The following is a 10,984-nucleotide window of genomic DNA, read 5'->3' as shown; positions in this document are numbered from 1 at the left end:
TAAGAACTGCATAGTTAGTTGATCTATCTTTGAGAAAACCGAATTGATTCTCATCAAAGAAATCATTAGTGTACAAAAAATTTAGTAACCTCCTACAAATTAATTTTTAAAAAACTTTTGATACTTGATTTACTATTGCTATTTCTCTATGGTAGTTAACATCAAGTGGAGAGCCAGAATTTTTATATATTGCCACAACTTTTGAAGTCTTTAGATTTGCAGGAAAAATGCCTTTTTCAATTGACAAATTAAAAATATGTGTTAAAGGTTTTAATTATTCTAACACTACAAATTGTAACAAAGGGAAAGGAATGTCATTCACATCTTGTGATGTTTTTTTTCCCATGTTCATAATGACTTCAAGAATTTCTCCAGGACTAACAGGAGCTAAAAAAAGTGAGGGAATTGTTGGGTTAGAAAGGTATTGTCTAAAATCAATATCTTTATTAGGTATAAAAGCTGAAACTTTTTCCCCAATTTGAGAAAAATGATTATTAAAAGCATTAGCTATTTCAATTTCATCATTAATTATTACACCATTTACATCTAATTTATCAGTCTTATTTGATTTATTGGTCTTATTACATGCCTCATTGATAGTTCTCCAAATTTTCTTGCTATCCCCATTTGCATTTTCAATTGCTTCTCTATAGTAAATGGCTTTTGCTTTTTTTAATATAGAGTTGTATAAGTTACAATAAGAAATATACTTTAGTTTGTCATCATTTGACCTTTTAGCTTTGGCTGAAAGATTAAGTTTAGTTTTTCTAGATTTCATTAAACCTTTGGTCACAAATTTATTTAAGCAATGTTTATTACGATTAATCTTTACTTTTTTTCTTAGGAAAGCTAAGTTCAAAAATATTATAAAAATCATCCCAAAAAATATCATAAGCTTCGTTGGGACAGCTGCTTGCAATGACATTATTCCATGTTAAAGTACTTATGTAATTTTTAAAAACCTCTTTATTATGAACATCAAAATTTCTTTTGTAAACAAAGCTAGGGCCTTTTGAATTTTTTGCTTTGTTTTGTTTAATACTACAAAATGTTATAAAATGATCAGAGAGAGAATCAATAATAACCCCAGAGTTTAAATATTCAACCTTATCATTAGTATAAATTTGATCAATTAAAGTATGAGTTTCGTTTGTAACTCTAGTACTTTTACCAATGATCTGAAAAAATCCAAATCCAAGCATAGTATTAAATAAATCTGATGACTACATAAAAGATGCTCATAACAATGGGAAAATTGATACTGTTACTCAAAAAAGTTTTTGAATTGTACCAAAAACACCAATGATATGGGGAAATATTAAAACATATAAAAATAGCCCAAAACCTGCTAAAAGGCAGCCTGACTGCCATTTCTTTTAAACGAGAGGAAATTTATTTTTGATATTTATAACTGAAAAAATTTTGAAAATCGGACCATAAACACCAAAGATATGGAGAAAAATGTGAAAAATATAAATATAGCCTAAAACCTGCAAAAAGGCGTCCGACTGGTATCCATGTTTTATACTTAATTATGCTAAGGGAGTCGAAATTTTTCCCACATTTTTCAATTTTAACTTTATAAAGAAAAAAGAAAAAAAATTTACCCTCCCCCAATTAGTTATGAGTCTTCCCAAGACGTATGAGAAGTTACATTGTTAAGTGGTTCAGTGGTTGGAGAGATCCTTCGATAAAAACAGACAAGGAGAAAGACATCATGTTACTTTTATATAAGGATTATAATATTTATTTACCTAAGCTTCTCATAGAACCAACCCCAAGGTAATCAACATTGCCAGTGTATTTAGAAAAATAATCAGGAATTTGAGATAGGGTTGCCTAAATATATAATTTCGATTAATTAATAAAATTTGACTATAAAAGTATTTAAGTTACCATGTAGCAAAGATATGCAAAGTTTGAAACCGATAGAACAATTCTGAATTCACAATAAGAGCTAAAATATTAAAAACTTACATTTTTCGTGGGACCATCTTTTCTATGAACTGAAACTTCTCCAGTTGTCATATCAATGCTAAATTCATTTAAAATTTTAAACTCATCAAAATAGAAATTGAACTTCAGCAGAAAGGTTTAAAGAGTCATGTGTTACAGCTTCTCCAAAGGGGCTATAAACAAACTTTTTAGTAATTGGAGGATGATGGGGGGGGGGGGGGGAAGGGGCTGGTTTGTTGATCCACTCGTTAAAAAAATAGTCGTTAAAAAGTGAAAATACTTTTATATTCTTCCTTGAGGCTCTACAAAGTGCTCGAAAAAATGGGCTGTGTGAAGGGTTTAAGGGGTTTCCTTTCCCACTTCTCCTCTCCCTTTTATGACGTCACACGGCTCATTTTTTCGGACACTTTGTAGAGTCTCAAGAAAGAATATACAAAGTATCATGATTTTTAACAACTACGGCAAAATCTATAAATAGAAGCAAACTTTTAGAATTGATTAGTAAAACATTCCATTGTGGTTAATAATTGATCAACATAAAATAAGAATGACAATTATAATTAATAAAAAATTGAAATCTTACTTGACGCATCTGTGTTTCCAAATCAGTAAAGGAAAATCATCCTGTTGATTTTTTAAAAATATTAATAAAGTAGCATTTTTGATCATGCACAAAAGTTTTTAAAGAAACTTATGAAATAAGTTTATATCACATTATTAATTGCAATGCTAAATAATGCATAATGGATACAGTACCTCCAGCCTCTCCATGGATGGGGGGTGGGGGGAGGAGAATTCAATGAAAAACTCCCTGATTTTTTTTTTTAATCCTAGCAATAAAAATTTTGATTGGGAGGGTGAAAATATGCCCAAAAGGAGAAAACGCACATAATTGCTACTTCATAAATATTTTTCCTCATTATTGGGAACTTCGATCCATTCTTCAAATCCATCTCCAATTTTGTTAACAGCCGTCCATATTGCTACATAAAATAAATCAAATTTACATTATGATTGTATACAGAAAATCTGAGTGAGGAGTGAGTAAGTTATTCAGAGAGTTAAACAATAAATACACATTCCCATATAAACAACCCCTTAAATAGTGGATGTAAATATTCATTTATTTCCCGGAGGTAGTCATTTTTAGAAGATTTTTAATTTTTTTTTGGAAGATTTTAGAATTTTTATTAATTATTAAAAGAAACTTGATATCAGGGATATAAATGATCATAGCCGGGAAATAAATGAAAATTGAAAACCAAAATTAAACCACATTTTAGCATAAAAAAATGAGTTTTTTTGTTTAAATGAGAATGATATTCCTGTCCAGTTTTTTGTTTAGGAATGAATATTTCTTACCCTCGTGAATAAATGATGACCTATCGGTCCATCATTTATTCCCTCGGGTAAGAAATATTCATTCCTAAACAAAAAACTGGACAGGAATACCCCATTTAGATAACAAAGCTTCTGTATTATACAAATTGTCTTATCATTTACCTAAAAACTGGTAATTCAGGTTATTATTTTTGCTTTAAAATGATATTACCTGATTTGAAAGTTCCATAGAAGACTCCTTCTTCCATTGCTGAAATAAATGATTCCTTTTTTCAAAATCTTTGTAAAACTATAAAATATAAAACATACATATGCTGAAAATTATTAAAAATCTGGTATTTTAGGATCAAATAAAGCATTTATATGATAAAGATTTTCTATCTATTATAATAATCATTAAATCTTCGCCAATTATTTTTTTTAAATAATAAAGAATCATAGATTCAATTAACTTGGATTCTAACCCTACAGAATGTATGATAGTTTGACTTAAAAATAGGATTCGATATATAAAGTAAAGCAATTCTTTTGAGTAAAGTTTGACATATACAATATACCTTCTCCTTCCCTGAAAGGTGATTATCGTCTACGCCCCTAGAGGCTTCTAGGAGTACTTTAAAGGATCGGGAGAATAAATTTATTTTTCTTAATTTAAAGGTTTTGTGATGGTTTATGGTTTTCAGCCGCGATTTCTCTTGGGAGGGTAGAGGAACACTCCCCTAAAATAAATAGAAACATGCTCGAGCCTATATAATGCTTTTATATGAAGGAAACCAGATTATGTGGACAGACATAAACATCTACTTCTACTTTATTTGTAAGGATCCATTTAAATATTTTTTTTTAAAATATTCATTAGAGGAGAAAAAATACCCACACCATGCCCTTATTATATGGCATGTATAGGCATAGCCATAGGCTATCTACATCTTTTTAAAACGAAATATTACCCCAACAGGTTAGAATTATTTTTACAAATATTATGCATGTTTTTTGACAATTTTTCTATTAATTTATATTATATTAATATTTCACTTACTTACAACTCCATCTGTAGATTTTTTCTTGCCGAGGGTGAGAAAATCTGTGCCAACATCCACATCATACTTCCCTGCCCACGTTTTTGCATGGTATCTAGATTAAATTGAACATATATCATTTAACCCTGACCATTAAAGCTTCATTCCGAGTCTTATTAAGGGGGAGGTATATCATTTAGGATCACATTAAAGCCAATGGTTTCATAATTACCGTTAATTGAGCAAACCTTGTCTACAGGTTCTTTTTCTAGATTATTTCAAAACAAAAAAGAGATAAAATGTGTAGTTAAACCAAAAAAAGGGTTTCTTTTATTTCAATTCAACCAATTTTCACTAAAAAGATCAAATTTGCTTAAAATTGTGATGAAATTCAACCAATCAATGGTATAAAACCTGTAAAAATTCTAGACCTTTTAAAATAGTAAAACAAAGGGGTAGGCAAAATGTGTACCTTGTTTTACAAATTCATTCTATATTGTGTCAAAGTAAAAAGTAGTCTTTTTTTCCTTTCGAGGAGGGGTCAAGGGGAAATCCCCCTATTCAATTTTAATTTAAAAAATCAAATTTGCTCAGAATTGTGCTGAAATTCAATCAATCAATGCCATAAAACTTCTAAAAAAATTCTAGCCTTTTTTAAATAATATGACAAACGTTTCATTTGAGAGATCTTACTGGACGTAAATACAACCTGTAAATATAATACCTGTAACAGAATGAATATTGGTTGGGCCAGGGAATATCCAGATCTACCTGGATAACCTCGTGATCTTTACACCCTTCCAGGCAACCTTTCTACAAATATTATCAAAATTAGAAATTTTAAGAATAAAAACTAGCAATTGAAAAATATCATGGTTGAACATGATTTTAAATTGGTGTTTTATGCATAAAGCGCTCCGAAAGCGTAGACGTCGTAATTAATAAACCAGCTTTGGGGTAGGTTACTAAAAACCAAAATATTGTAGAAGGAAGGCTTAAATTTTTGTTAAGAGAGCGTATATTTGTAAACAAAGGACGAACAAGGACCAATCCACACCACTAATCAAAAAAAAATTCTGAAATACCCCTAAAAATTTGAATAATATATCGTTTACAAATCAGGGAGACTTTATATATTTTAATAAAGGTTAAAAAAAACATAAATTATTTGAAGAATTATTATTCAATTCATGAAATTAATGCAGTTTTGCAAAATCTTACCTCTACATTTGTTCCAGCATTTGCATAAACATATATAGTTCTTATTCCAGAGGAACCTAAAAATTAATTGGAAAAAAAATTATCATTGATGGCTTAGCCTTAAGCATAAAAACAAGGATGACAACATCCATAAGTATAAGTAGTATAAGTAAGGAATTGTGGTTGTGCGAAACCGACAATAGGGGTATGGAAAGAGTAGCTGCGCTTTTTAGTTAGTAGGATTGTTTGCCTATTGTTTGCAGTTCTATATTTAGCCTTGCACCTGTGAGCTAAGCCGGCTTATTTTAAGGCCACTAATCTGGCCGCGACCAAAGAGAGGGGGACACGGGTAGAATACGTAAAGGTGTGTGTTTTAAGGCTTAAAAATACTAGTAGAACGATAATATTCACTAAATATGTGTATTTCTTATTGAAAAGAACTATAGACAAAAAATTTTTTAAAAAGTTAACATAAATTTTGATCGTTCTACTACTGTTTTTTACTTATAACACATAACCTTTACGGATTCTATCAGAAACCTACCCCTCTCTTTGTCAATTTAAGTTAGAAAATAAAATTTTGACCAACTGATAACTTTGACTTATCGCCGTGTAGGGACCCGACGTTTGGGAACTCTATACTACAGAATGACGAGAAATTTATTTTGAAATAATTATTATCCAAACAAAAATTTCAAAATCAGACCAAAAGCACTAAATGGGAAATATGTGGAATAAAAATATAAAAGCAGCTACAAGCCGCTTAATAGTAGTCCGATCAGTACCATAGATGTTTTATATTTAATAATGCTCTATAATGTTGACAAGAATAGGAGCCGAGAAAACCCATTTCCCCTATTCCGTTGATAACGGAAGGAAATTTCGAGTTATTAATCCGAAAATCTTTACTAACAATTAGGAGGGTTTACACTGAATTAATCGAGTGTAAACACAGGCTTTATAAACATTCCCTAAAATGTATTTTTTAGCGGTTAGGGACAACATTTCTCTAGACAAATTTAAATACATCGTTCTATTAGTATGTCATCTTGTTGGAAGATCTGTAAAAATGTGTCATTCTGCGCATTTGTCAAAATTGTGTATGCTTCTTCGATTAACTGTTTAAATATCCATAATAAAACTGTATCTTTGACTTATACTCGGTAGTTTCTATTTCTTTCCTGCTTCGCTAAGTTTACTATACAACCTAGTAAAAGGTTCTGACTCTGATTATGACGTAAAAAAAATTAGCCAATGAAAGGCCAGTATACACTGTAATTCACCAATAGTGGCCTCTCATGGTTATTTTTTGACGTCATAATCAGAGTCAGAGACTTTTACTAGGTTCTTCACTGTACAACCCTTTTCTTTAAGTTCTAAATAATAAACTTTTCTTACCTTTAAAGTTAATAACTAAGAAAATTAATGTTAACGCTTCTCCTGACTTCATAGCATTCTCCTGAAACTTGTAACTTATTTTCAGGAAGGGAGGGGAAATTGAACAATGAATATGTATACTGGGGCTGAACTAATAATATTCGTTGGCTGTAAAAATTTTGATGCTTTTTCAAAAACTGGATTGGTTAATTCAAACTAGCAGTTTCAAAACTTAGTAACCAATGTTCTAATCAAAACAAGGGGTAAATTTGTTTATCATCATTGGGGATCAACACCAATTTATTGCCCATTATCTTGTCCCTTTAAAATCCCTAAAAATCGGTCTTTAGCAAGTAGTGATCTACTACCAACATCCCATCTTGGTGCAAAAGAGGCGAAGCAACTTGGAAAGTATATATTTGATTTAAATTTTGTGAATATGGAAATAATAACTAATGGACATAAACTTGTAAATTAATCATTAATTATTAAAACATTAAATTCTTGCTTCTCTAATGGTCATTTACAAACTAAACTTCCATTAAATACAATTTTAATCACGCACATTAATTTTTAATCAACAAATACTTGAGACTTATCATTTTAGCTGTGAAGTGTATTATTATCATTAATGGGAAAGGTTAACTCCAATTTAAAGCTGTTTATAGTGCCTATATAAATATGACGTCTTACAATATTAATGGCCAACACGGACTAAATTACCAATGGTATGCCATTATACATTTTAATTGACCAATGCAATGGTAGGTCAGTATGACGTCATTCCTTATGAGCACTACAAAAAGCTTCATTCAATTTTATTAGCTGCGTATTATATTGGTTAAAATCACAAAATAGTACATGGGTAAACCTTTAAAGAATATTTGTTTTCTATGCATTGTAGAATGTAGCCATAACCCTGTCCAAAATAAGATCTTGATATCTTTTTTCGATATTAGTACCCCCCCCCCCCCAAACATACCCCCGAAAAAGCTATGAAACCTGGGGGAAGGGTTACCACAATTTCCAAATTGAAAAAAAATTCTAAGAGGATAACGCCCTATTCACATTGAGGTTCATAATACAAATAAAACTTTAAATAAAGCTTTAAATTAATTGTTGGTTTTTAAAAGAATTTCATATTAAATGGTTTATGCACAGAAAATTATTTTACAAAGGGAATAGTAGCTTTAGCAAAATTGGGTAAAGTTGTGAGTAAGATTCCAGTCAAATGCGCTTATTATGTCAAACTTTTTTTAAATATGCGTTTAATTATACTGTGCATTTGTGGTATCCGCCTAGGATAAATGGCAGACACCAGAGTTCAAATGACTACGGCAGTGTGAACAGACGTGGACACCTATACTATAGAGAAGCTACGCTTCTCTAGCAATCACTAAATAATAAACAGAGTCTATTCAGTTGTTTCTTTATTCAGGGTCTAAGGGTTACTAACTTTATATATGTACAACAAACAATAAATACACAGATAGGAATAAATAATCATAAACAGAATCAATATAATACATATACAATAGTCAGTTTGGGCAATAATGATCCCCCATCCCTGGAAAGGGTGGGGGGAATTAACAATACAGCTTAACCATAATAAGGCTGTCAGAATCTATCATTAATTTTAGGCATAGGGAGGGGGTCGGCAGACCCCTTCCCAAGGACTCGGGGGAGGGCCCTCGGCCCTTCCCCGAACCCAGGTCAGGGTTGCCATAGGCATGGCTCATGGTTGCCGAATACCACAACTCTCCCCTCGGAAGGCTGGGAGGGGGTCTCCCTGCCAGACTTCCGACAGTGGTTGAGGCCTTCGGCCCGCTCCTTAGGGCTAATTTATATACAAGCGATAATGATTCAATGGAATCCTAGTGGTGGTTTTCAGGGCTGATGGGCTCCCAACGTGGGATAGAAGGTAGAGGCTGGCTTTTGTTGGGCACGTAGCTCGGCGCCAGCAGGTGTCAGGTTGGCGTGGGGCACAGCCGCTGCGGGGCCGGTCAGTAGCGGGGCATTCTGGTTGTTGTTGGCAGCGGCTGGGGCACTGGCTACCAGGTTGACTGTCTGAGCAACAGCCTGGCCTCCCGAGGGGCCGCGGGGCTTCCCAGAGTGTGGCCCAGGCCTGCCTGGGCGGTCATTCCCACTATCGGCTGATTGCATGGACACCATTTCCTCGGCTGCTTCCCGGCTGATAGGAATGGCATCCCAGTCTACTGAAAAGTCCCGGGACTTGGCATGGGTGAGTCTGGCTCTGACCAAGGCCTTACGATACAAGGTTGGGTGGTACAGGAACACTTGTGACATCGCGTTCATGGCGGCCCGTACACCTCCTTGTGCGGCTGCCAGGGAAATGATGGTTAAGTCTCCCAGCAGCTTGAGAATCAACAACAGCAAACACAGTATGGCTGCGCCATCTCCCCACTCGTGAATAGCCTGTCTGAACCCAGCCCAGACATCCAGGGCTGCTTCTCCTTCCTCCGCCAGTCGGTCGATATCGTAGGACACGATCCCATGGTCTCCGGTGGCTGAACAGCTACCTTGCTGAACGCATGAGCCATACGACAGGCCGGTCAGCATGGCGGCCTTATACGCTGGGAACGCTAGCAGCTGCTGCCAGTCGTTCAGCTCAGCCTGCGAATACAAGCCTCCCGAACTAAAGTCATCCAAGGGCTCTGTCAGCAGCTGCTTGGGCGTATCCAGCGGGGGTGGCCTCTTCTTAGGTGCGGGGGTTAGCTCTATCCAGCCTTCCTCAGCGTGCACAGTTAGGGGGTAGGTGGAGGAGCAGGGAATTTTGGTGGCGTGGCCGCTATACACCTTTGTCACGGCATCTACGAATCCTGTGGGCTCCACCGGCACCTTGTCCCAACATTCATTGCTCTCCCTGACAACATATTTGTTGCGTTGGCAGGTAAGCTGGAGCAGTACATCTCCCCTCAGCACAGAGAACGTGCTCCCCTGGACACGCACCGGATGGGCCGGGTCTAGTTGCTGGAGCTTCCAGCAATTGGCCGCTACTTCTTCTGCTGCGGTGCTTCTCATTCGAGTCTCCAGGGTAAATCCGATGTAACCTGCATGTATCTGGGCCTGCAGGGGGACATCCACGTCCCTGGCCGATACTCTGGGCAGCGCTGCCGCGGCCGGGTCAGCTGCCACGAACAATGCTGGGTGGTTGGTGGCATGGGCCTCAAAGTCGCAGTTCACTATTGAGGTGGGGGTAGTCATGTTGATGAAGAATTGGGCTTGATGGTCAACCAGAAACGCATCCATCACTAGGCTAGGCTGGAGGCTGCGGATCAGCCTCAAGGGGCAATCTCTCCCCAGGTGGTCCCACACGTAGGTGGCCTCCCCAGTGATGCAGGACAGCTCAGAATGGGGACACTCTAGGGTCAGGTGGTCAGACTGGGACTCCACCCGTCCATTCTCGACTACATAGGTCTCTTCCTTGACCAGCAGCCGTCGTTCCTGGAGCACTAATTCATTGCGGTACAGCTGGCCCTTGAAATGGACGTCCTCCCCTTCACAACCCACCCCCTCGGGGCTGTTGACCAAGGCGCCCACCATATCGAGGGTGAAGAACAGGGGATGGTTCAGCTGAAACGTCAGTGGCTGGGTCTTGCCTGGCAGCGTGTAGACTCGGTTCCTGGCCAGGTCTCGGCACGTTTCTGGATCAATCTTGGTTGGCCGCATGAGGGTGGGGACCGAGGTCACCTTGAGGTGGCCCCATACTCCACACCTAAATGTCCACTGGGACACGGTGAGTTGACAGCTATATCCCGTTGTTTCCCTAATCTTGACTTGCTGCAGGACATGTACCTCATGGCCCAAGGGCACCTCCTGGTGTAGCGGCTCCGTGCTACACATCTTCTCCTTGTTGTAGGCTGTGACATGGGTGGGGTTGGCACAGTCCCACCCTACCAGGACGTAGCTAGTTGTAGGCCACACGGCTGCGAGCAGTAGTCCCCACAGAACCATCCACCAGTGTGAGAATCTACCAGACAGCCATCGACCTCGCGCACGCGGCTGGGGATCCTCGGCTCGGGCCACGGCTGCTTCTTGGGGCTGGACACTGCTAGGCTGCTCCTGGCTAG

General features: G+C 36.8%; 2 protein-coding genes across 2 annotated transcripts in view; both read right to left on the bottom strand.

Annotated features, from left to right (window-relative positions):
• The window catches only part of LOC145335373 (uncharacterized), a 28,502-nt gene extending 25,923 nt beyond the window's left edge, over positions 1-2,579 (bottom strand). The window contains exons 1-3 of the mRNA XM_080181115.1: positions 2,540-2,579; positions 1,978-2,035; positions 1,755-1,839 (exon numbers count right to left, since the gene is read on the bottom strand). Of these exons, the coding sequence (XP_080037241.1) occupies positions 1,755-1,839; positions 1,978-2,028 (136 nt within the window). The 5' untranslated portion in view covers positions 2,029-2,035; positions 2,540-2,579. The remainder of the gene's footprint in view (positions 1-1,754; positions 1,840-1,977; positions 2,036-2,539) is intronic.
• Positions 2,580-2,856: 277 nt separating this feature from the next.
• On the bottom strand, positions 2,857-9,200 carry LOC145335266 (uncharacterized). The gene is made up of 6 exons (XM_080181005.1): positions 9,164-9,200; positions 5,538-5,593; positions 5,041-5,129; positions 4,337-4,431; positions 3,509-3,547; positions 2,857-2,939 (listed from the first exon to the last, which is right to left on the bottom strand). Exons 1-6 carry the CDS (start codon positions 9,198-9,200, stop codon positions 2,857-2,859), a joined length of 399 nt encoding a protein of 132 aa, XP_080037131.1.
• Positions 9,201-10,984: the final 1,784 nt, after the last annotated feature.

The sequence above is a fragment of the Acartia tonsa genome, chromosome 13 (genome assembly GCF_053477335.1).
Source record: "Acartia tonsa isolate MP-2025a chromosome 13, ASM5347733v1, whole genome shotgun sequence".
Classification (NCBI taxonomy): Eukaryota; Metazoa; Arthropoda; class Copepoda; order Calanoida; family Acartiidae; genus Acartia; species Acartia tonsa.
Note: the sequence above shows the minus strand (reverse complement) of the source record. Positions and strands in the feature narration are given on the sequence as shown.

Excerpts from the sequence above, each read along its gene's own strand:
- LOC145335266 (XM_080181005.1), bottom strand. The coding sequence starts at position 9,200 with ATGTCACAAGTGTTCCTGTACCACCCAACCTTGTATC. Across the intron at positions 5,130-5,537 it reads ATGCTGGAACAAATGTAGAG|AAAGGTTGCCTGGAAGGGTG; the intron begins GTAAGATTTTGC and ends TAATATTTGTAG. Across the intron at positions 2,940-3,508 it reads CTATGGAACTTTCAAATCAG|CAATATGGACGGCTGTTAAC; the intron begins GTAATATCATTT and ends TATTTTATGTAG.